General features: G+C 42.8%; 1 protein-coding gene across 1 annotated transcript in view; it reads right to left on the bottom strand.

Annotated features, from left to right (window-relative positions):
* THADA (THADA armadillo repeat containing) overlaps positions 1–27315 on the bottom strand; it is a 317064-nt gene that overhangs the window by 87288 nt on the left and 202461 nt on the right. The window contains exon 30 of the mRNA XM_082643116.1: positions 10011–10126. Within this exon, the coding sequence (XP_082499242.1) occupies positions 10011–10126 (116 nt within the window). The remainder of the gene's footprint in view (positions 1–10010; positions 10127–27315) is intronic.

The following is a 27315-nucleotide window of genomic DNA, read 5'->3' on the forward strand; positions in this document are numbered from 1 at the left end:
GATCACTACTGAAAAACAGTTGTACTACCCAGAAGAATTAACTTATTTATACATTAGCACTTGGTAACATGTGAGCATGATTTGTTGGTCATACCAAGTGGCAGTCAGCCAGCTGAGAGTGGATTTCTGAGGAAAGGGGAACTAGAATAGCAAAGTTTTGATGGCAATAAGGTCTAGTGCATGGTGCCCTATCCAAGGAGGGCAGCTCCTGAGAGAGGGCCTTGGACAGCTCAAGGGCCTGGGGTTGTGGTATTTTCTGTGAGGATGATCAGGCTGCAGCAGAGGAAGCAAGAGAATCAAGAGGCAGAAAACAAATTTGCTATTTCTTGAATACATCCCTAATTTGGGCTATCCTTGGAGCCAGACACATCTGTCAAGTAGGAAGAAGTCACTTGCCCCCTTGTGTCTATTTTCCTGTCTACAGAGAGTGGTTTGGATTAGATCCCTGTTTTGAAATAGGGAGTCAGGGTGCTCTTTGGAGTCCCTTTTGGGGCTCCCAATGGCTCAGAAGCTATGTGGGTGGGCCTCCAGGGCCCCATCTCAACTTGCAGCGTATTTGCCATCTCTATTATCTTGAACATCTTGAACTTCCACTTAAGCTTCTGTTTGAAGAAAGGATTCCACTGGATTAGATGATCTCTAAATTCCCTTTCCTGCTATAAACGCTGTGGTTCTACGGTCTTCTTAGCAATGTTGAACAGACAATAGCCATGAAGTCTAAAATGCACACAAGCAGCATCTCTATTCCCAACACGAGCTGCCCAGGCAGGCAACAGGGGCCTCCAAGTGCCAGACAGAGCTGGTGGATTGCTACTAGGGAGCTTTTGTTAACCTCCCGGAGGGGCTGGAGATTTGGTCGATCACTGAGAGAGGCTGGAAAGATTTAACACACCCCTCAGTGTATCTCATGAGCATGGAGACAGCAGCCTATTTACCAGTGTGAGCCTGAGCTTACTGACTTCCTCTTAACTCTTGGATCAGACCCAAATTCCTCTGGCTGACATTTAAGGCCTGCCACAACTGGTCTCTTATCAAATCTTGCACTGCTCTCCAAACACACCATGTCTTCTCCAGCTCTAATCCCCCACCGGCCCACATGCAAATGCCTTCTCCAACAGTGTGCCACTGTACATACTGTCCACCATCTTGATATGCTCTTTTCCCACCACTTTTGGCGTTTCCAAATCACACCCATGCTCTAAGACCCTGCTCAAATACCTAACTCCCCTAGAAAGCCTTCCCTGGTTATCCCAGTCCACATTCTTTTTTGAATTCGTATACTTATTATATGTACTACAGAGTTAGAATTCTACATGAATGTCATTGTTGGTTGTTTCACATGGATAAGCTCTTTTCAACTAGACTGGATCATAGCTAAACTTTGACAATAATAGAGACTTAATTATATATGCCTAGGTGGTGCCCACGATGCTGAGCACTGTACTAAGATTCCTTCCTTTGTACTTGGGCAATGAGACCTTCACAACTTACTTAGCAACATAGGCTCTATACCACTATAACTTCACTCATTCTCCAATCTATGAAAATAAACCTTATCTAACAATTAAATCTCACCTAGTCTTTAAAGACTTCTCCCTTCTCCAAGACATCCTTGACATTCCAACCCCCACTAGCTGGCTCCTGTGATACAGTCTGACCTCATTCCAGCATTTACTAAATTCTTACTTGTCTACAGTTACTTAAATCCACACCTGTCTTATTCACTTGGTTTTTGAAATAGGGACAATATCATTCATCTCTATATCCCCCACTGTGCCTATGACACTGCTTTGTACTGTCTGTGGATCTGAGTTGGCTTGGATTCATTGGGAATGGCACAGTGAAGGTAACCAAGGTCTTGATTTACCCAAAAGGTGAAGCATGTCACATGTAAGGAAAAAAAAAATAACCCACTATATTAGAGTTTTACATAATACTGTGAAAATGTGTTGAGGCCATTTAAAGCCTGCATCCCTTGCAAGCCGAGCAATGACAACACTGCCCAAATCTTCCAACAACAATATCCCAGGAAGCCAACAGCTACAAGTGGAGCAAGACAGATATTTCTGAGCCCTTTATCAAACTAATTACTACCTCTAGGTTAGGTCTGCAGATTTCTATATTTAAAAGTAGAAAGTTGGGGGTTGAATTCTTGATGTGCAGTTGCATAAACAAACTATATTTCTCACTGCAATATGAAGAAGCTTTGATCTTGGGCAACTTATTCAAAGGCACAGTTTAATATACTGATCATTTCTGACTGCTTTTACCTGACTAGTTTCCATAAGCTTAGTCTGTCAACAAGAAGTATATCATATATTCTCAAGCTTCACTTCTTAGACAGCTTATTCTTTTAAGACTTGACATATTTTTAAAAGGAATATCTAATGAAGAAAATGTTTTGCACCTTGTCCATTGCTTTGGGTTGAAATGTGCTAACTTAATGTCTCTGTTTTTAAAAATACAAACAGGATCTCATCCCGAGATATCATGACCTTGAACATTCCTGAGAAGTCTGAAAGGGAAGTGAACAAATGTCAACAAGCTTGGGTCTAAAATACACCAACTTCATTTCTCTCATCATTCAAATATGTGTGAGGCTCAAAGAGACTTTGAATAGGCTGAGCTGGAGGATTAAAGAGGGGTCCTGATGAGAATCTCCCTCCCCAATAAAACCTGGGGGTTGAAAGAAAAGCAATTAAAAAGGGGGCAGGGGAGTACTGGAGAAACTTTTATTGTGAAAAAAAGAAAAAGAGCTTAGAAGAAACAAACCAAAAGCAAACCCAACCCCCAGCAATGCCTGGAAACTTGCTATGTAAGTAACCATCCCTGTTAAGGCTTGCTTCCCTTAAAGTTTTGGCAGGGACCACAAATGATAGCCTTAAAATGCCACATGATCATCTGAATATTTTAACAACCCATCTCAACTGGATTCATTTCAGCAGCATGGGAATGAAACGCAACCTGCAGCTGTGGCAAAGGGCTGGGGCCCCTCGGAGCAGTTGTGAAAGAAGGACCTCTTGCCTGGGGAGAGGACTGGTCCAGAAGGCACAAGGGATTTGGGAAGGGCTAAGGGACAATGGGAAAACGGAATCAGACCTAAATCCCAGGATTTCTGCCTGGGAAGTGTAGTCTCTCGTGTGAATAAATCTGGTGGTTAGAAAATAACTGCTGTCTTCAGCTGTAAAGCAAAACAGAACCCTAAACCAGGACTTCTGCAGCTAGCCACAGAACCCCCTGTGGCAGAACTGGGATTGCCACACAAAAGCCAGCCCTAGCTTTGTCTCTATAAGCATATTTTCCTTATGTGTTTAAATCCCAGGTCTTCCAGGTTCACACCACCTCAGCTTGGTAGGGGGACCAGTAAGAAGTAGAGAAAATGGGGAGAGCACGTGAGAGTATGGCTAACGGGGTGGACAGGGAAGGCAGTACTAGGGAGATGCAGGATCACACAGAGGAGTGACAATGGGGTGCCAGGAGCACTGATGGGGAAGCTGTATAGGAAGTGCATGGATCATACAGCTAACACTTTTTGCAAATAAGAATTAACTTGGGGTAACAAATCATTAGATCCAGCACAAAGAGGAGGTCTTCAACAAACATAAGCTCCCTCCATCATCTCTTCCCTCCATCAGCACTGTTTTATTCAAAAATTTATTTTCCAAGGTTGATTTCCTAGTAACCTTGGGACCTGTTCTTGTATTCTTGAGAGCCTGTTTTTCTCACCAGAATATCAGACTGTTATTTTTCAAAATGATAAATATTCACTGCATGCCAACAAAGCCTGGGTCCTACCCCAGGCACTGAGTCCACTGGGATGGCTGCCTGGACAAGGGAGTGGGGACTTCCTGTAGAGAGCACTGGGGCCATGCGGTCCCCCTCGGTGCAGGTCATCCCAGGTGGATGGAGGAAGAATTCTGGGCTGACCCCTTCAGGAGCCTCACCCTCTCCCATGGCTCCAAGCTCCAGACACAAGCCCTGAGAATGAGGGTGTGAAGGTGGGAGTATTTCAATGGGCGGGGTGGAGCTGGGTGCTCCCAGGGGCCCACTCTCTGACCCTTGGCCCTCAAATACTGTCTCAGAACCAGCAGCATCGGAATCACCTTGAAGCTTGTCAGAAAAGCAGGATCTCAGGCTCCACCCCAGACCCACTGAAGGAAAGTCTTCATTTTAAGGGCCCCCCCAGGTGATTCATGAGGTCTGAGAAGCACTGTTCTAGAAAATGCTTCAGTTATCACCATTCAAAGCCCTGACGTAAAAACACTGGATAGATGGAAGCAATGTGGTCCAGCGGAAAGAACCCGAAGAGGATCAGGGAGTTAAGCTCTCGACAAATGTTAGCTGCTGTCAAGTAGTTGTTACACCCTGGTCAGCTGTGTGAAAATGGGCAAATCCCCCGACCTCTCTGGGTTGAACTTTCCCATATGCATGGGGATGGGAGTGGACTTCAACAAACTTTACGATTCTTTCCAGTTCTAAAGTTCTAGACCTATGATTCTATTTGACAAGACTCTGTTTTGTCGCCCTCTCTACACTAAAGTAGGGGTTTTAATAAGCAGTTGCTATATTTAATATAGCCTGGCATACAGCAGGGCTTAATAAATATTTGTTGAATGAATGGGAAATAGACTTGAGTGGCCAGTAATGGAACAATGGTAAGGTAAACTTAATGCCTGATTATTCAGGTGACAAAAATATGCTACCTTTAACAAATGATGTTTTCAAAGATATTTTTCTTATTACAAAACCAGGCAAAAAGCAATTTACTTTTGGCAACGCGTAGATAGCAAAAGTAGAAAGCAAAGCAAAAAAAAAAAAAATTATTGTAAGAAGTCAGGACAATAACCTTAGAGGAATGATAGAGTACAAAGAGTTTTTTAAATGTTTGTTATTAAAAAATTTTTTTAATTGTGATAAAATATGCATAATATAAAATTTACCATCTTAACCATTTTAGGTGTGCAGTTTAGGAGTGTTAAGCACATTCACATGCGTGTGCCACCAATTTCCAGAACTCTTTTCATCCTGTAAAACTAAAACTCTATTAGTTGAACACTAACTATTTCCCTTCCCCCCAGCCCCTGGTAACCACCATTCTACTTTCTGAGTCTTTGAATCTGACTACCCCAGGAACCTCACATAAGTGGAATCATATAGTATTTGTCTTTCTGTCATTGGCTTATTTCACTTTGCATAATGTGCTCAAGGTTCATCCATGTGGTACTGTGTGTTAGAGTTTCCCTCTTTTTTTTTTTTTTTTGAGGTATGCGGGCCTCTCACTGTTGTGGCCTCTCCCGTTGCGGAGCACAGGCTCTGGACACGCAGGCTCAGAGGCCATGGCTCACGGGCCCAGCCGCTCCGCGGCATGTGGGATCTTCCCGGACCGGGGCACGAACCCGTGTCCCCTGCATCGGCAGGCGGACTCTCAACCACTGCCCCACCAGGGAAGCCCTTCCCTCATTTTTAAGGCTTAATAATATTCTATTGTCCATATATACCACATTTGTTTATCCATTCATCCATCAATGGACACTTGGGTTACTTCTACTTCTTGGCTATTGTGAATAATGCAACTAGAACATGTTCAAAATATCTCTTCAAGATTCTGCTTTCAATTAATTTTGGTCTATACCCATAAGTGGAATTGCTAGATCATATGGTAGTTCTATTTTTAATTTTTTTGAGGAAACACCATACTATTTTCCATAGCAGCTACACCATAAAGAGTTTTCAATAAGAGCAAATGCTTTCATGATACTGTTAAATGGAAAAAGTAAGCTATAGCTTACATATATACAGCATAATCTCAACTACATTAAAAAAGCATAGGAAGAAAGATGAAGTAAATAACATGAAACTGTTAACCAATAACAGTGGGTTCCACTAGATGCTGGTAAGAGTAGACTTATATTCTCTTCTTTTCCCGAATTTTCTATGATGAGCACAAACTACACTGACGGTCAAGAAAAAAATGTGAAAAAAATTCAGTAGGACACATTTTTCTTCTTGGTCATCACATCATCCATTGCATGGAATCTGATAGTCCATTAAGTTTACCACATTTACTAAAAGGACACACACACACACACACACACACACACAGAGGTTTTTCTTTTTATAACCAAAGGAGACGCTAGATAACTGAATTGATTTCTGAAAAAATTTAAGCCCCAAATAACAGTAATTCCAACTCTCAATCAAAGTAAATAAATCTTTTCTCCTCTTTCTCTTACTTGACAGGGCTTTTTAAAAGTCCTTCCTATTCAGGTGGGGCCTGTGATCCAGCTGGGACAGAAGAGCTGGAATCTGTACATAGCGAGGGCAGCAGACAGGGCCTCGAGCAGGGCTGCACTGACCTCCTCTTCCATGGCGCCCACAGCCAGCCTCGCCAGGCCACCAGCTGACCCCTAGTTTCACTCAGTTTCTGGCCTGGGTCAGCTTAGTTCTCCTTCAGTAGTTGGTAAACTGCCTTTGCACCAGGAGAGAGACAGTAAACTGGATCGAGGAGAGAGGGGTGGAGGAAAAAGGGGAAGGAAGGGACTTGAAGGATTAACGAGCTGATTTCCATAAAGGCTTTGACATCTTGGAATGAAAAGCGGCCTGTAAGAGCAGAAGCCCAGTCCCCTACTCAGGCCATGTTGCCAGCTGGCCATCCATCACCAAAAATTCCCCAACAAATCCATGGCTATTGCTTAATCACCTCATATAAATCCCTATTAATCTTGCAAAGTCAAAACACAAATATATGACAAAAGCCTTTATTTTATATGCCCTCAATTCCAGGGTTAAAATTTTAAAAATGGAACTGGGTATCCAATGGCTCCAATGTACTTTTTTTTTAAACCCCTTTTTGGGGAAAAAATAAATGACATCCTCACTAATGTTTTTGTACACACTGGACTGAATAAACTCAAGCTAATGATCAACATAAATTGAAGAAGGAAAAAGGTGACAGTGCTAAAATTTAAACCGACTTTTTTTTTTTTTCTGCAATAACATTGACATTTCAAGCTATACTCAAAAGATACAGAAAATCCTTAGTAGGCACAAAAGAACATTAATTCCTCTTTCTTTCGTAAATTTCTATGGACATAAAGGAGCCTCTTCAGCAGCCAAATTTGGAATGCTCTGCATTGTACTGCTTTTCAGGGGAAAAGAATGTGAGACTGTAAGTCAGGGGTTGGCTTTGAGAAGGGCCCACTAGGACCCGTAAGTGGCTCATCTGAGCACGGGGCTCCCAGTGCAGACAAACACCTTCTGGGACAACACTCTTTGAGGACCTCAAGGGCAGGGCAGGCGTGCAACGGGCTGAGGCTTCATCACTTCTATCTGGTTCTATACCTTCCTATTCAGGAAACTCCAAGTTATCCTGCCAGTGACCTGGATAATCCAGAAAAACTGACACGTGGCTTTGGGATACATTGTGTCCTGGCCATGTGTTTTCCTTTCAAACTCTATTCCAGGCTCTGAACACATCCTGCTTAATATGGTAAAAGTGAACTGGGGAGCAAGAGGAAGCCTGGTGTTACAGACCACCCATGGAGTGTAAAGTTCACACTTGGATAATAAAGAGTTGACTGTACTGGAAACATAAAAGTGGCTTTCCTGGACTCTGGGCAAAGAAGGTAGAAACCCAGTGAATTTCAGTGATTCATGCCTTTGTTTTCTAGGGCTGGAAAATCATGGAGGAAAATCAGAGAATGGGGGCGGAGGGTGGATGCAGACAATAATGAAAAGACTGATTAGAAAACTGCAATTTTCTAAGTGCAATTAGAAGGCCAGGAGGACTTCTCCAGCTGAAGAGGGGGCCTGATGGCAGCTTTATCATCCATCATAGGGAACTGCACAACATGCAGGCCCATTCAGATGGCTGGCCTTTTACTCTATCTCCTCCTTCCCAGCCAACAAGCAGGAATTGACTCAGGAAGCCAACAGATGATGAATTTCTATAAGACCCATCAAGGGGTAGCAAACTAAGGGGGCAGAAATTCCTTCCTTATAGAACTTTAAGAACAGGAGATTCAGATTCTGTCTTGCGGCAGTCCTGGCTGGAAGCAGGTGTTTCAATAGGATCGTTTCCCTGACTTCCTGATGCCCAGAAATAACAGCCACGAGGACCAGGCCTACTAATTGGTAAACAGATGAGAGCACAAATATGATCACAATTCCTTGTTCTCTCAAAAAAGGCATCTTGGGAAGTTGTCTAAAAGCCACACAGAAGGCAAATGATACTAGGCTCAGGGGAGCAGTTTATGGTCAATGAACTCCTCTGTTCTCTAAATAAAAGAGAGAAAACAAAAATCATACTAAAAATGAGAGGCTAACCATTAACCATCACTTTACTGGCATTTCAGATACTAGAGAATTTCCCCATTAATATCTCTGGCCAAAGATACAGGTGTTTAGACAAACATGGAGACTCACATCTCTACCCACTGAGAAATTCTTCACTGGGTTGCTTTCCTTTCACCATGCAGCCTCCATGTATCTCCTCAGCCCCATTCTCTGCTACACATACCTTATACTTTAGGTTTCAGAAGAGCTAACTTCTTTCTAGCTCTCCACACTCACCATGACATTTCATATTGCTATGTCTTTGCCTATGACATTCCCTGAGCCTGGAACACCCCTCCCTGCCCTGGCCACTTGGCAAAATTCCCAACTCTTGAAGGCATCCACCTTCCCAACCCCGGGCTACTCCTGTACCTACTACATACATTTGTTATCATACTCACCATATTCAATGAAAATTATTTATTTACACATCTTCTCACCTCCTGGATGGGAGCTCCTTGAAGCCAGGACTAATTCCTTCTATATCTTTGCATCCCTACATCTCCTAACACAGCGGCTATCGTGTAGCCTATGCTCGCTCACAAGACTTTGTTGAATTACACTGATTTGTGGGTCTCAAACTAACCATTGCTTGTCTTGCCACATAAGATGGGAGCCCAGCAAAAGTGAACAAAAGCACATTTTTTGAAAAATAAAAAAGAGGCTGTTATGTTAGACGACCAACATACTAATTATTAATCAAAGGCAATATACCACAGCATGGAATGTGGTAGGCTATGGGCCTCTGCTGGACCCCCCTCTCCCGGAATCACAGAGAATGTAGCAGGGGGTGGGAGGCCCTTGCAGTAACACAGATTTTGAACAGAGTGTTACAGAGAGGACTCCTTGTGTATTCGAGAGAAATTGAGAAATTCTTTTTGCTCCATCTTTCACACGGTAAATGTTCTAAGTTTCAGAAAAAACTAACGATGGCAAGAATGAAAAAAAGAAAACAATACGTATCCACTCTCCTTTGTCTTGCTTATTCAAGCTTCTCTACTACCTACCCAAAAAGGCAACTTCCATGTCTTTTTCTTATTCACCTGCTCTGGGCCCCTCTGCACCTGCTCAAGTCTAACATCAATCTCTCATCTCTGAGCTGCAATGGTACCTGATAGTTTGTACCACATGATTTAGTCAATTACTGCCTTTCATTGTTAGGATATCTAACACAGGGCTGGGCACATAGCAGGTATTCATAAAAACAAGCTGATTGGTGGACAGATAAAAAGCCATAATACATGCCCCCCAGCCACAGAGCAGTTTTAGAAAAATTGTCAAGAAAATAGTTTTCTTTCTTTACCACAACCCAAAGTTCAAAAAAGATAAATACTCCTGGGCTTCCCTGGTGGCTCAGTGGTTGAGAGTCTGCCTGCCGATGCAGGGGACACGGGTTCGTGCCCCGGTGCGGGAAGATCCCACATGCCGCGAAGCGGCTAGGCCCGTGAGCCATGGCTGCTGAGCTTGCGCATCTGGAGCCTGTGCTCCACAACGGGAGAGGCCACAACAGTGAGAGGCCCGTGTATCGCAAAAAAAAAAAAAAAAAAGATAAATACTCCAGTAAGTTTAGAAAACTCATGCCAGTGACTTTTAAAACTCCCACAACTAGAAACAGCATTTCTCCAATGTATTCCTAACCCCTGATAACTCCGTGCTCATGTGGGGCTTTAACATACCTCTTGGCCAGCCAGATTTTGGCTTTAGTACAAACAGCGACGTCAGCCAGCTCCTGCTGAAAGTATGTATTCATTCTGTATTTGGAGTCTGAGAAGGCTTGTAACAAATGAAAAACCTAAACCAAAAAAAGAGAAAAAGCAATATCCTGCTGTGAAAATGTATTTTTCCTAAATGTCCAGTTCCTCCCTTTTAGGTTTCCTTAAAACATTCCCCTCAAAGAAAACAGACACCTGCAAAATGTGGCTCTGGTCTCTTTGCAGAAAGATCATGTTGGTCTTGGAGGACGCAGCAAGTGGCGAAAAACCAACGTCTTTCATCTGTACCTGGGCTCTGGGTTCCTCGCACAAGTCCAACAAATGAAGATTACTCTGTGACCAGTCATTAGATGCCAAGAGCTTATTAGTTACAAACAACCTATAAATTGATTCTAGCAAAGAAATGCAAACATCCTTCTCTATCTTAGCAGTCACATATGGAAAAAAAAAGTACTTTTTAAAGTCAAAATCTTACTACACAGGAAAAATCCAATGTCTGTGAGTCTAACCGGGTTTGGGGTTTATCACAACATGCTTGGCTGAAGAAGCAGGCCGCAATGATGCTTGCCTTCGCAAATAGTGGACAGTGATGTCTGTAAACTATTTAGGTTTTTTAGATCTTCCCTGAGATGTCAGGAGCCGAGGGAGCACTGCGGGCACACCCCACTTTCTTATTCTTGCATGACATTTAAATATCAGGATTAAGCAGAGAAAGACAAATCCTGTTGTATCTCTCTAGCTGCCTATATTTAGAACGAAGGCCACAATTCCAGCAAGCACGTGCCATAGGCCGTGTGTGTGTGCGTGCACTGGCACGTGCATGTAAGTGTATCTTGGGTTCACTCAGTGATGACATCAACAAGGCCTTTGTGAGAAGTACAAACCTGCAGCAGAGAACAAAAGTGGACAAGGGCGTAAATGGGATCCACTGACCTTAGCCAGTGTCAAGGGAAAAGACATGTCAGAGAAATCCTTCAGTGCCCTTATCAAGGGGAGGAGGAGGGTGGAGCAAAGCAAGCACAGATAAACACATCAAGAACTTGGAAAGTCTATTTTAATAATCAGTTTGTTTTCTTTCCCTATTGTATCCTTTACCAGAGCTGCACATGATTCTTCCTAAACAACAAGATTCAATTTTTTCTTCTCTCTTTCCTGTCAGTGAGGGACTTGAGAGTTAAATACAGAAGGAAGCAATGAGGGAAACCAAGAGGCCAAGATAAGAGATCCAGAGTCATCAGACTCTAAATGGGTATGAGCTGGCAGGTTTTCCCGGGTCAGAGATCTGCTATATGCTGAGCATCTATGGTTTAGAGAGTCAAAGGAAATTTTGATTACTTTATTTTATGTAATTGCTATTAATAATTTTTTTTCTTCCTAAATAGAAGTAATTGTACAGGAGAAGGCACACAAGTCCCCATGTGGAGACTGCAAATGCTTTCTCTAATAATTGATCTGTTATTTCAGAGGCAACCAATCAACCATCACTACTTCACCGCACTCCCCACAGGGACTCACACCGCCCGTCGTGAAGTCTGGAGCAATGGGTCTGGCCGAGGCTTCTGTTCTTATGTGATGACTGCCAGAGTGAAAAGACTACCTCCCTCTGCCCAAATCCCCAGCATCCTGAAAGAGCTGGCAAAGCCACTGGGCCTTGCTTTACTTTTCTCCACAGCTGCACAAAACCAACCACCGGGGCTTTTCATGGTGTCACAGGATTGTAATTAATCAGCAGACACCAGCAAAATACATGACTTTAGAAGTTACTTGTAAAGAAAGCTGTGAGATTTTCAAACGCCTCTTATTTAGAAGCAATCACTTCAAAAATAACTCCTGATGGATGTTTAAACTTAGTCCTATATTTGCTCACCTTACTTGGCAAAAACAAGGCTGTTTTTGAAACGCTTGGTAGCTCTGGTTTATGAAAATCGGCCTACAAGTCCATCAACTCTGTCACCTTGGGCACAAACCAGACAACAATTGTGATCCTGGTTAGTCACCAGGAACGGAGAGCGATCTATTTACATGGGACAAATGGAGGGGGAGGTACGCTTAGAAGAACCTCGGTGGAAATAAGCACGTAGGAGAGACAGAGCAACACAAGTGAAAGACAGGGTCAGAGAAGACCAGCAAAACAGGGGGCAGGGGAGGAGAAGGAACAGAGAAGCCAGAGGGAGGGGAGAGGAGAAAAAAGGCTTATGAGCAAATGTATGAAACAGGTTATTATGTTTGAGATAACTTTTTCCTTCAGGATAATTAATGAGAATATTTGAAAATATGATTACCCTCATATGGCGTTAAGAGTGCTGGGTTTGGGACTTCCTTGGCAGTCCAGTGGATGAGACTCTGCGCTTCCACTGCAGGGGGCACAGGTTCAATCCCTGGTCGGGGAACTAAGATCCCACAAGCCCCGCGGGGTGGCCAAAGGAAAAAAAAAAAAGAGTGCTGGGTTTAATTCTCTCAAGAAAAATGAGGCCGTCCTTCGCATGAAGTCCAGAAGTGAGGCCAGGCCCCTGGAACTCTGGTCCAAGGTCAGATCTGGGAGCTCCAGGCAGCTCCCAGGAAGGATCATTTGTCCATCAGCTCTGAAAGGACAGCAGGGGTGAGGCAGCTCATCCTCCTCCCCCTTTTTCCTAAAGTTCTGGTCCAGAAGAACTTCTGGGCAAAGAGCATGGTCAAGCCCAGGCCTGGGATAATTTGGAAACAGCCTATAATACAGGACTGTACTAAACCAAACACAGAGAAACTGAAGCTGCCAGACCTGAGGATGATGACTAACTGAGAACAGGAGAACTCTGAGAAGTTTAGTGTCACATTAGGTGTCTCAAATTTGCAACAGGATTCCAACATTCAGTCCAAAAATATTTATTAAACAACTATTATTACCAGGCACTGTCCTAGGGGCTGCAGCAGAGAACACACAGAATCCCTGCTTTCCTGCAGCTTACATTCTAGTTGCAGATAAACAGAAAACCAGTCATTTCCCAGATGCTGCCTGGTCGGGATTTATAACCTGCACGATAGCATCGCCATCACTTTGCTCTTATGCGTGGCCTCACCCTTCACCACATCCAGTGCAGAGCAGGAATTCAACAAGCATTTGCTGAACTGATGTCGATATTTGACGCCCCTTCCTGTATTAACTCTGCCTTTAGGACACGTGCCCATGGGTTTGGTGAGCTGCATTGGTGCCAACGCCATGTTAGGGGCGGAAACACAGAGCTGAATAATACGCACTCCTCACTTCAGTGGATTCCTAACCCACTAGATTCCTAATCCAGTGGGGAAAGCAGGGAGGCTGGATCAGTAGTAAGAATGTAGCCCTGTGGGCGGGGCAAGGAGCACAGCCTTCGGAGCCAGGAGGACTTGGGTGGAAACCCAGTTCCTAGCTGTGGGGCTTTGGGCCACTTGTTCACCTCGGTTTCCCCGCAGTAAAGAATATAATAATATCTACCTATCTGACAGGACTGTAGAGAGATTTCAAAGAATATATACGTAGAGTACTTGGCACACGCTCGGCACCTGATCAAAATGCTAATTCTCTTTCTGTCTCCTCCCTCCCTTCCAGCCCCCATTCCAAAAATAAACAGAGGCGGCTTTGCAGGAATATCATATTTGCAAATATGAGATTCATATTTGGCCTTGAAAAGAATCTTGCCAGAATTGGGGAAAGAATACGCAAGCAGAGGAAAGTGAATTATTAAAAAGTGTTAAAGAGTATTAAAACATTGGTATTGCCAACAAAAAAAAAGTGAACCTTAAGGTAAACTATGGACTTTAGTTAATAATAATGTGTCAATATGGGTTCATTAATTGTAACAAACATACCACTCTAATGCATGCTATTAGTAACAGCCAACTGGGGAGAGGGGGTGGGGAAGAGAGGAATAACATGGAAAACTCTTTGTACTCACTTTTTCTATAAATCCAAAATTGTTCTAAAAAAACCCGTTAAGTAAAAGAAAAATATTGGGACTGCTCAGGGGACAGCAAATAGTTGCATGTAACAAGATCACAGCCGGGGTGTGTGTAGGGTAGCAGGAGACACAGCTGGAGACGGGTCAAGTCAGACAAAGAAGGATCTCAAAGGCAGCATCGAGGGATGTGTGTTCTGTTCTGGAGGCAGCAAAGACCTCCTCAGACAGAGCTCTTATGTGATCAGATCTGTAATGCGGAAAGATAAGGCCAGGGGCAGTGAGGCGGCTGGACCAGAAGGGGCAGGGTGAGTGAGACTACTGCCAGTCTAGACAAAAGGTGACATTTGAAACTGGAGCCTGGAAACCAAGAAGAGCCCATGGACCAAAAGTGGCTGCAGATGTTTCATCTGGCCTACACAGTATTTTGAAATCGTCATTTATGAATTGGGAGGTTTCACATCAGAATCACCCTGATGTCTAAACTCTTGTGAAAAATGAGAAGATCTGACAATTTGATTTTGTGACACACACACCCCCCCCCACTCCTCCTCAATCTAAACGATGGCAGCAGTGGAATGCAGAGGAAAGGGTACATTTGAGAGATGTTTTGGAGGCTGAAGAAGTAGGACTTGGCAGCTGCTCTAGACCTGGAGTTGAGGGTCAGGAAAGAGACCTTCCCCCAGGCAGCTGGGGATCGAGGGCCATGCTTCAAGACAGGGATCACGAGAATATGCCGCAGGATTGGGAATGAGGGAGGGGGATTTAATGAGTTTGGTCAGGAATATCCATGTGAGGCTTGTTAGGGTAATTTATCTTCCAGATCAGGAATTCTTTTGAGAGTGAAAAAGAGCTCTATTAATAATCACACTGGGACAGACCAAGACTGTTGGTGACCTCCAGCTATAGCAGGCCCCTTGGAGAAAGGTTAGAGTGGACTTAGGGGTATCTCCAGCAAAAAAAAAAAAGACAACAGGAGAAAGCTTTATTGACTTAAAACAGCTGTGACCCGGTCAGAAAGAGACAAAAAGCACACAGAAAACAACCAAGTGCAAACCAACATCATCACCCATGACTATCACAGGCCTGGGACTGCCCAGAGATGAGCTGGTCACACCTGCCCCGAGGAGGGGGTGGTCAGGAAGCAGCTAGAGTGGACTAGCTGAGATGCAAGCCTTAATGAAACTCCGGGAGGATCTAAGAAAAGTCTGGAGAACAGTTAGCCTCTGCTCACCCCCATCCCCACTCTAAACACAGAGACTGAGGGGAGCCCCAAGCATCTGTGTAAAGCATGGGGTCCATCTTGGCAGCTTTGAATCTTAAAAGTGACTCCACAGAGCAAATGTAATGCTCTTTGAATAAATGCCACAGGCCCAAAAAGAGTCATGAGGCAGATCCCTGAAAAAACTTGTGCTGCACCAGTAAAATATGTCTGGTTTATGCCGCTGGACTAAAATAGTGACTTGTGTTAGACAAGATCAAGATGATATATGGCTGTTTGGGAATGCAACGCTGAGATGGGTTTTCCTCTTCACTAAGCATGGCTTCCAGGCAATTTTCCCCTTTATAAAATCAACAGCAGCTGAGCTCCCAAAACCAGCAGGATCCAGCAATAACAGGACCAGGTTAGGCAGGCCATGCGAAAGGACAACCCCAATAAGAAAAGGGATGCTCATTTCAGAGGTCAGATATAAATGAGGTGAAGGTATCGTAATCAGGAATAATCCTGAACTCCAAAGATCAACAAATTTATCCCCTTTTGCAGCTGTACTTCCTTAAAAACAAAGTCTGGTCTTCTAGTGCAGCATGCAGACTGGGGGTGAACACTCCTGCCCCTATCACACTCAGCCGAGTATAAAATTTCTGTATCTGCTCTTCTGCCTCCTGGCCTTCTCCCCGGGCTGCTCCAACCCCCAAAGCTAAGTCAGAGCCACATTTTTCCAAGCCCAGTGTTTACACAGGATTTTATTTCGGCTGGTAAAACATCTGTATTTTTTCAGGGACTTAAATAAATGATCTATGCCGGGAATGTACAGTATAGGGTGATGTCAGGCCCCCTTTTCTTCTCAACTCACTGGGCAGAACAGGCAAACATTGTTTCAGCCTGTAGCTGGGAATGCGAATATTTATCCTGTCGACTTAATTCATACAAACAGAACTAAAGGCAGGGAGGCAGGCAGAAGTATTTTATGGCTTTAAGTCAGACTGAAAGGAGGTGGGGTGAGAAGGGAGATGGCTGAAGGAGGAATCTAAACTTTCTAATTCACAGAAACATGCCTAATCATTATGACTGCCAGGAAAAGGATATATCAAAAATTATTTAAAAGGCAGATTGTGTTTCTCTGTATGTGTGTGTGTTGGGGTGAGGGTGAAGCTGGGAAAGTAAGAGAGAGAAGAGTTCTCTAACTTATATGCCACTTCTAATCATTACAATGTGGCTGAGGATTTGACTTCCTGCTTTAGGCGCACTCATCTTATCCTCGGCTAGACCACAGGCTTCTGGGTCCCACGGCGCAGAGCACAGTGCTTGCCGGGTGCATGTGCTATGTCAGCTGTACAGAGAGCTCCACGTACTCCTCTTTGTTACCAGCCTCGGAGGGTCACAGGGTGGACTGGAGGCGTGACCCTTGGATACTGGTCATCCCTACAAGAATGGGCTTAGTGGGCATGTGCCACCCACGGCTACTTACCCATCTAACCTTAGGCCGGAGGGCAGGCCAGGAAGCATTTCAAGTGGTTACTCTCTCCAAACCTCAACCTGTTTATCAGATGAGGACAGATCCTTAGAAAGGTCTGGGAGAATTCCCAAAAGGTGACACTTAGCTGCGTTGTGTTGCTGCTGCCAGGAAAAAGATGCTAATTACAAAGTGTCATTACTTCCTGGCTGACTCTGGCTTGGGAAACAGGCCATGAATATCTTTAAAGACTAAAATGTACAAAAACACAAAGTCTGCAGGGGTCTGGAAATTCACTTTGTGTCTCAAACACATCCCCTCCTTTCTAGTAACGCTTCCACTGTTCTAGTTCAGGAACCAAAAGACCTTACACTTAGATGATGAAAACAACTGAAAGGACAGGTCTCTGCCTCCAAAACTTATTTTACACATGGCTGCAGGCAACTCTTCTTAAAGCCAAGCCCTGATATTATCACTCCCAAATTCAAAATCCTTCAATGATCTCCAGTGTCCTAAAATAATCTGCTGGCCACTGAAGGCTCAACCTACCTTTCTAGTGTTACCTCCTACTTCTTCCACTTCATGGACCTATTATGTGGCCACGAGGGATGATTTCCCATTCCTGACAATGCTTTTCTGTCCAGGATGTTCCTTCCATTTCTCCCCAAACCCCTTCCAGCTCTGCCTATTGAAATTCCATTCATACTGTAAGGCCCAGCTTAAATACCACCTCCTCCATAAAGCCTTCCTCAGCTTTCATCAACCACCTCCTATCCCCACCCTAAGACTTTCCTACTCAGGGCCCAGCAGCTCAGTTCATTTCATTTCTTTTTTTTAACTTTTTAAATCCTGTCATCATGGTTATCAATCCACAATTTCCCTTTCCTGGAGCATAGCTCATTGAAGGAAAGGGCTATGTCTGTTCTTCATAGCTTCTGGACTCCAGGGATATACAGCTTTGTCTGGCAGAAAGAGAGACTCAATAAACAGAGCATGCATTGATTTGGAATTCTACCCTGCCCCCTTGCCAGGGTGGCAGGAGCAGAACCTGTATTTGCAGCAGCAGCTGGGGTGCTAAGAGCCACCTCTCTAAACTCTCCCCACACAATTGGATTGGGGGGAAATACACAGTATTAATAAGAGAGTGAGTATACATTTGTCTTGGATCACTTCTGGCCTTGTGCTCCAAATTCGACAGTGCAGTGAGCAGTTCCATCACCCAGAAGTGTCAAGGGTCCCGAATTGTTGGGTAAGGGCGAGGTTTAGAGGTAGTCAGTCTTAACCCAACATACAAACAAAGGCTTGCTTATAAAGAATTAACAATTTCCAAAACAGTGATATGCTATCTGTTCTAGGGCTTCCCTGGTGGCGTTAGTGGTTGAGAATCTGCTTGCCAATGCAGGGGACACGGGTTCGAGCCCTGGTCTGGGAAGATCCCACATGCCGCGGAGTGGCTGGGCCCGTGAGCCACAACTGCTGAGCCTGCGCATCTGGAGCCTGTGCTCTGCAACAGGAGAGGCCGCGACAGAGGCCCGTGCACCGCGATGAAGAGTGGCCCCCGCTCGCCGCAACCAGAGAAAGCCCTCGCACAGAAACGAAGACCCAACACAGCCATAAATAAATAAATAAATTTATAAATTTATAAATGTATTAAAGTTTAAAAAAAAATCTGTTCTAACTAAAGAGTTTCTAGCTTTAGAATACAGACACATTTCTGAAGAGCTATGTATATATAACATTTTTCAAATTATAAATTATTCATTTGTAAAATTAATCCCACTTTAAATTTTTTAGGAGAAGCCTGATTATGCTTGATGATTTATTTTTCTAATATCTGGATCCTCAAACTATTGAGTTTCCTTAAAGACAATACTGAGATCAATAAGGAACTCTCTGATGTAGCAAAACTCATTAATGAAAAATAAAACTGATAATTTGTTCAGTCAAGACAGTTAACGCAATACCGAAGGAGGAGAGTTAGCAGTGGTATAAATGAAATAAAATTAGTCATGAATCAATAATTGTCGAAGCTGAGTGATGGGTATATGGGATTTATTATATTATTCTGTCTACATTTGTGTATATTTAAGATTTTATAACAGAAGTTTAATAAAAAGATTTAGAGAGGGAGAGAAGTCAAAGAGAAAAGAAAACAGCTATAGGACATAGAGATGAAATCAATATAAAAGGAGCTTATGATCTAGTGCAGGAAATAAGATATATACATAAATAACTAAAATTAAAGGTAGAAAACGGTAAGTGTTATAGGAGAGATAGAGAATAGAAGGTCCAGAAATAACTCCCTGGAAGTTCAGAAGATGATAAAAGTGACATTTAAACAGTAGTGAAAAGATTGATTTATTCAATAAATGGTATTCAGACAACCAACTAGTTCTTTGGATCTGTACCCAAATCCTTGCACTGAAATAAATTGAAGATGGAGAAAATAATCAAATGTTAAGAAAAAAGAAACTATAAAAATGGTAGAAGAGAACAGGAAAATGTTTTACAGTCTTTAGGTAAAAACAGGCTAAGAATAAACACAAAGCCATGAATGTAAAAAAATAAAAAGTAAAGAAAGATGTATTTATAACATAAACTGAATATAAAAACTGAAATCTTTTGTACAGCAAAAACTACTAGGAATATTCAAAAGTACAGGTAAACCAGGGGTAAAATATTTGCCAATGCCCCTAAGGAACAAAGCTCTTGCAAATTACTAACAAAAATGAAAGTAATTGAATGAAATATGCCAGGGAGTTACAAATTTCCTCATTCATAGCACCCTTAGCACCTCAATAATCTTTTCATGGTGCCCCTAGGCCAAAAGAAATACCTAACAGTTCCATTTATTAAGTAGTTAGGTCCAAACAACCAAATAAGTATTTATGCCCTAACAACTTTTTGAAAAAATAATACACATAAGTTGAAAGAAAAAATATTTTTATCTCATTCTTTAATAACCACAATTACTTACTAATGGGATGTGTATGCCTGTTGGATACTTTATAACTTCCCAAGCCTTGGAATTGCTGGACTCCACCACCCTCATTCCTATTCCACATGGCTTTTCTCATGGTACTGGCTCTTTTTGTTTTAAGCTTCTGTGCTTTTCATTCATTCATTCATTCATTTTAATTTTTTTAAACATCTTTATTGGAGTGTAATTGCTTTACAATGGTGTGTTAGTTTCTGCTATATAACAAAGTGAATCAGCTATACATATACATGTATCCCCATATCTCCTCCCTCTTGTGTCTCCCTCCCACCCTCCCTATCCCACCCCTCTAAGAGGTCACAAAGCACCTGAGCTGATCTCCCTGTGCTATGCGGCTGCTTCCCACTAGCTATCGATTTTACATTTGGTAGTGTATACATTTATTTATTTATTTATGGCTGCGTTGGTCTTCTTTGCTGCACGCGGGCTTTCTCTAGTTGTGGAGAGCAGGGGCTACTCTTCGTTGCAGTGTGCGGGCTTCTTATTGTGGTGGCCTCTCTTGTTGCGGAGCATGGGCTCTAGGTGCATGGGCTTCAGTAGTTGTGGCTCGCGGGCTTTAGAGCGCAGGCTCAACAACTGTGACGCATGGGCTTAGATGCTCCGCGGCATGTGGGATCTTCCCAGACCAGGGATCAAATCTGTGTCCCCTGCACTGGCAGGTGGACTCTTAACCACTGAGCTACCAGGGAAGTCCCTCTCATGGTACTAGCTCTTTATTCCAGCAACTATCAAATACTCAACTTTGCAAAGACATACAGAATCATCAAAAGGAATGCAGTGTGAGCTAATGTTGATAACTGTAAATGACTTCAAGCTAGTAGTTCACATAATATCTCACAGATGGAAAGTGTCATTGTCCTTCTCCCCCAAATTTAAAATATCCCACAGTGCTTTGGCTCACACTTTGGGAACTGCAAATGTTTAGCAAAGAATATAAACAAGCAATTCACAGATGAAATACAAATAGCCAATAAACATATGAAGGCATGTTTAATTTCATTAATGTTTAAGGAAGGGCAATTCAAACAATGAATTTTTAAAGGAAAAATATTAATTCACAGAGAATTTTTTTTAAGGGCAGGACGCATTAATATGTGGGTAAAGAAACAGACATTCTCATTCATCACTGGTGGGAGGAGAAATTGTTATAACCTTTCTGGGGGGTAACCAGCAGGGCCATGTTGTTGCACATACAATGTATTCTATACAAATGGTCTCCCTTGTTGTTAAACAAAGCAGCAATTTGGAAGCGTAGCAGTTGCTATCAAAATGGAAAACATGACAGCTGCTATCAAAATGGAAAACATGTACTTTCTTCAATCTTGCAATACCCACTTCTAGGAATTGATCTCACAGAAGTATTTACAGGTATGGGCAAAGAAGCAGATGCCCAAAGATAATCTCAAGCAGCACTTACTATAACAGGAAAATTTAGAAACAATCAACACAGGACCAGTTGAAAAAATTATAGGACATTCTTACTAAGTATCCCATCATATCTAGCCAAGCTGTACACTCATTAAACATAACGTTGTAAGGACTTCCCTGTTGACGCAGTGGTTAAGAATCCGCCTGCCAATACAGGGGACACGGGTTCGATCCCTGGTCTGGGAAGACCCCACATGCCGTGGAGTAACTAAGCCCATGCGCCACAACTACTGAGCCTGCGCTCTAGAGTCCGTGAGCCACAACTACTGAAGCCCATTTCAGTAGTAAATACTACAGTACTACACAGTCTGTAGGTTGGTTGAATCCAAGGATGCAGAGGAATCTTGGCTACAGAGGGCTGACTACAATTATACATTGATTAACGCCCTAGTTGTTAAGTGTCAACTGTATAGACTCATAACGAGCTGCAAAAATAGAGGTGTTGTACCTTTCATTCAGCTCCCCCTAATTGTGACATCTTATATAACTGTAGTACTATATCCAGAGCAGAAAACTGACAGTCACGTTACTGTTAATTAGATTATATACCTTATTCAGTTGTCGCCATATTTTATGTGTATTCATTGGTGTGTGTGTTGGGGTAGAGGGGGCCGTTTTAGCCCATGCATGGATTTGTGTAACCACCACCGCAATCGAGATATAAACTTTCTTATTACTGCAAAGGAAGACAGCATTATTTTTGGAATCAGAAACAATAAAAACAAAATAATATCCTTTTTATCATGTATTCCCTAACTTTAAACTCACTATGAAAATTCACATACTAATTATTAGGACAGATGGCTATGTGGCATTTTTCACCGAGAGACAGAAATCAAGGAAAAGAAACTTTTCAACACATCACAGAGAAGATGTTGACTTTTCCAAGGCTCCTTTGGTCTCCTCCTTTGACTGTTCAGATCTGTGCCCAGTGTGGGTGGAAGAGCTGATCAGAGGAGAGACCCACTGAGGGTGGAGAAGGCTGGCCACCAGGGAGGTGGGGAAGGGCGAGCTGGAGAGAGAGAGCTGCAGGAATTATTTCCAGGGTTGTCTTCAGCAAACAAAGCCGGAGGAAATGCAGAGTTATTATACTAATTTGCATTTCCCAGATGTAAAATGTGTCTTACAAAGAGTCTGACCCACAGAAAAGTGTCTGGCTTTCAGCATCTAGCCTTCAGGCTGGTAATGCACATGACTCCCTGCTGCCCAGTGAGGGGTTTGGGGCAAAAGGCCCCACAAACCTAGAACTGGGCTGGAGCCAGCCTCGGGAGTCTGCTGGCTTCTAGCACGCTATGCTAACAGAGACTCCTCTTTCTGAAAAATGGATATGGAAAAAAGGTTTTTTTGACTCTTTGGGTTGCAGCTTATTTCAAAGGTCATCAAAGTAAACAAAAGGAAAAAACAGTGAATCTTTATAAGTCAAAAAGTGACAACTGTTTATAAAGCAACTGTTTATATTTTCACATGGAGGAAGGAAAAAAATGATTCCTCTAAGTCCCCAGGAATGGAGATTTGGGTGCTTCCCCCTTCCCCCAGTTTGTTTGTTTATTTACCATTCAACACCTCCAGCAGCGAAGTCCAGGAACATCTGTTATATCCATTTTATGTGGAATTATAAAAGTCTGCTGGATGGCTGGGATTTGTGAAATAAACCAGGCAGTGTCTTAAGCAAAAGCCTCTGTAGCACTTCTTGCTAACTGTGCCTTCCACCACCCTGCTGAGAAGGTGCAATGCTCAGAGTCACATAGACCGGCTGCAGTAAGGTCTCTCCCATTCTCGAGCCCGGTTTCCTCTGAGCACCTTTGTTCAGAGTGGGTGATTCCGGGAGGTCTAACTGAAGCCAAGGGACAGTGAAACCAATCTTTATGAACCTCCTCTGATCCCTGAGAGAGATCAAAAAACCCTTTTTGCTTATGAGTTTTCTTGGCGGAGCTGACAATGATGTCTGCACAATCATCATGGATGAGCATCTAACTGGATTTTATATGTTATTAAACATATTCCAAAATAATGAGACTAGATGGTACTACTATCTAAAAGGTGTACATTTTTTTACATGGGATGCTGTTCGCATTAATCAAGGTGTGATCCCTTGCTATAAAGATTTCATATTATTTCTACTTAATCCATTAAGGCTCAGCTCGTCAACACCCTCTGTGAAGTTCTTCCTGACAATTTTAGGTTGCGGCCATCTTTCCATCCTCTCATCCCGTAGTATTTATTATCTGAACCACTCATCTGGCACCTAAGATATGTTGCCTTGATTGCTATTTATCTTTTTATGTAAACCATGTCTTTTTATCTCCTACAGAGCCTTACCGGAATGCAAAAGTTTGTTGATTTGATTTTAAATTTAAGGCAATTACCAAGTGGGCTGAGATAAACAGTACTTCCGAGGCAATAGTTAACTCAGTAGTGAAAGTAAACACCAAGACTGCTTGCGAATGGGTTGGCTTACAAAGTAAGATGACCAATGAGTGCAAGTCCTTGAGACTGGTACATGTTTACGGCCTGGGCCATCAGCCTGCTATTCCGAGCCCACTAACATGTCATGTTATCTGCATGAATTCATCATCCCCCAAGCTCATCTTGAGGAAACTCATGATCTACCCTCTAAACCTACTTCAGCTCAAACACTGGCGCCTCTATGAAACCACTCTCCCTGGAACTGTTACGTTTCTTTGTTGAAGAAGTGGCTGAATGAAACAGTGACTCTCTGGGTAACCATCCATAATCCCTTTTGGCCTGTCCCCTTTCACTATACTGCTGGAAGGCTATAAGGAGCAGGTTTAGGAAAGTTCTGAGAAAAGTTGTTACAAAATTTTCCCCATAAACAAGCCCTCCCAGTCAAATACTGGGACTGACTGCAACAGGACAACAGGACACTCCTCTCAGTACCCAATGAATTTATACTGGAAACTTCAGTCTTTGGACCAGTGGTTCTAAACCCAGGGTGATTTTACCTCCAGGAGACATTTGGCAATGTCTAAAAACATTTTTGGTTGTCACAAGTGAAAGGAAGAGCTACACAGCATCCAGTAGGTAGAGGCCAGAGATGCTGCTAAACATCCTACAACGCACAGGACAACCCCTCTCGACAAAGAATTATCCAGCCTAGAATGTCAAGAGCGCTGAGTTGCAGAAACCCTGGCCTACTGTAACAGCATGGGCTCTGCAGTCAAGACCTAGCTGGGGACCTTGGGAAAATTATTTAACCTCTCTGAGCCTTAATTCATTTCCTCATCTATCAAATGGAGCTAATAATATAACTCATCTCATGAGGGTATTGTGAACTCTAAAAGATAACTGATGTGAAAATAACTTCGTAATTACTCTTAAAAAAATTAGTCATCCTTATTAATGGATGCATGCCCATGTGTGACCTTAATTTTGCTATGCATTTGAAGCACATCTCAGTATTGGTGTAGAAAGGAGACTAAATATATAACACTAGGAAAGTGAATCCCTTTGATTAAAGACTACTCTCCCATCCTCAGGGGTTCTGTTTTATTTCCGTAACACAGATACCCCTCTTCATCCATCTGGGGTATCTATGTTCTCCTGATTCTGCACTATTCGGTTGCTTTCTTTACCCCTCTGTGGTACCTGCTTATGCTCTTTTTTTGGCAGTTGTTTTCGCTTGGCCACTGGACTTCTGCCTTCTGCAGTACTGTTCCTTAGCAATGCTTTTCTTAGTGGTCCCTCATAATTTTCCCAGAAACTGTGCTTTCTGACTAATCATCTTATTACAGCTCATAACAATGACCAAGTGTATGGCAAGGAAAAATTAATGATTATCCCTCAGGTGCTTTGAGGAGTATAAGTACAGTACTTGTTATCAAGTTTGCCCTTTTTTGTCAGCATCTGTGATTTACATCTAAGGGTAAGTTGTGCCATTCAGTGTTGTCAAAAGAATAATTTGGTGACCTTTGAAGATATTAGCTCTATTAGTTATGACCCTCAAGAGTTTCATTCTTGATACTCTTTCTAACAGACCATGCTCCATAAACTCGCATATCCAGAGGTACAACTTTCCAGCTCCATTTTCCTGCCTCAGAGAGGCAAATGCTTTAAAAATAAGCTAAGTAAGCACATTCTTAGTTTCCTAAGTATTTCCTAAATGACCCAAACCAGATAACAGTTTAACAAATACTTTAGCTTCCACTCAGGTCATTTCCTGGGTGAATCTGACCATTTTGCTTTCATTTTATATTTAAAGGAAGCAAAGCATCTTTTCATGAGTATATTAGTCTCACAAAATGGATAATACCTGTATATTTTATATAGCGAAGGTTTACAGTCTTATGTTGTGGTCTTGTATGAAATGTGTGTTAATGTGTGCATGTATTTAAAATTCCATAGATTCTTGATTTTTAAAAACAGGTAATATTGTAGTTAGTTCCAATCTTCTTGAAATCAGCGGTGAACTTCACCATTGATGGAATAGAATGAATCATGTCGCCATAACTGGCAGAATCTTAGCTATCATGAAAAAGGAGTTTACTCAGAAACCTTTGAAGTGGTGGATGAGGAAGAGGGTCTCACCTAGTCCAGAGAGATGCCTTCGACTTTGGAGATTAGTGATCATTTTACCATTGGAAAAACAAATGGAAAGGCAGGGCTCATCTTAGCATTGTGAGGAAGTGAGTAAGATACTCACCAACAGGGGAATCTTGGTTCGTAAGCTTGTGGACTAGGGGCATTTACTCTTACGGAAATAACGGAAGTAACACACAATCCCTGAGGATAGTAGAGTAGTCTTTTTTTTTTTTAATTTATTTATTTTTACTTTTGGCTGTGTTGGGTCTTCGTTGCTGTGTGCAGGCTTTCTCTAGTTGCAGTGAGCGGGGGCTACTCTTCGTTGCGGTGCGTGGGCTCCTCATTCTGGTGGCTTCTCTTGTTGCAGAGCACGGGCTCTAGGCATGCGGGCTTCAGCAGTTGCAGCACTGGGGCTCAGTAGTTGTGACTCACGAGCTCTAGAGTGCAGGCTCAGTGGTTGTGGCGCACAGGCTTAGTTGCTCTGTGGCATGTGGGATCTTCCCGGACCAGGGCTTGAACCCGTGTCTCCTGCATTGGCAGGCAGATTCTTAACCACCGTGGCACCAGGGAAGCCCAGGAGAGCAGTCTTTAATCAAGGGGATTCACTTTCCCAGTATTATTTAAATAGGCTTTCTATGTAATGTGATAGACTCAAAGGCCCAGTAGAGCTACTAAAACTGACTTCTCCTAACACAAATGTATTAGTTTAAAGCAAGGTTTTTCAACCTCAGCACTATTGACATTTGGGGCCAGATAGTTCTTTGTTGTGGATTCTGTCCTGTGCATTATAGGATGTTTATCAGCTTTCCTGGCCTCTACCCACTGGATGCTGATGGCACACCACCAGTTACAACAACCAAAAATATCTTCAGACAATGCCAAATGTCCCCACTGGGGAAAACTGTCCCCCAGTTGAGAACCACTGCACTAGGCATTCAAATCTATACACTGATACCATGTATTATATCTACTTTGGGGAAGTTGATACGTAGTATAGTCTATATCCTAAAGAAGATCCTGACTCATTCATTCATTCAGCAAATATTATATTGTTGATATGTCTCTTCTAGGCAGAGTGAATAGCACATATCAAGGCCCTGGGGCAGGACAAGGCCTGGGTATTAGAGGGAGGTTCCAGGGGTAAGAGTCGAATGAAAGGAGGAAAGCAGTATGAGATGAGGTTGGAGAGGCAGGCTGGTCAGATCATTCTGGTGTTTATAAACTGCTGTAAGAAGTTTGGATTTATTTTAAGACTGAAAATTACTAAACAGCTTTAAGCAGGAAATTAAGTCAATCTCATCTGTGTCTCAAAAAGGTCCTTCTGCCTGATACAGAGAATAGAATGAAGGGGGCAAGAGTACAAGTGGAGAGGTGACTGTAGTTGTCCAAGCAAAAGATGAGGGCGGCTCGGACAAGGATAGTGGTGTAGAGATTGAGAGTAGAGAAGCAGATGATACTGATGGATTAGACCCCAAGCTAAAGAAAATTTGATCCCCAGGTTGCTTGAGAAACTGGGTGAATGATAGTGCCATTTACTGAGAATGTGAAGCTCAGTGGAGGGCCATGTTTGCAGCTCAGCCACGTTGTGGAATAAAGAGTTTGTATTTGCTCAGATGGGAAGGCATCATCTCCTGATCCAATGCGAGGAGAGAAGGAAAGATAATCTCTACTTCCTAGGAGCTTATGATTTATTTCAAGAGACAGCATACAAGTACAAT

The sequence above is a fragment of the Mesoplodon mirus genome (genome assembly GCF_964341445.2).
Source record: "Mesoplodon mirus genome assembly, chromosome: 14".
Taxonomy (NCBI): Eukaryota; Metazoa; Chordata; class Mammalia; order Artiodactyla; family Ziphiidae; genus Mesoplodon; species Mesoplodon mirus.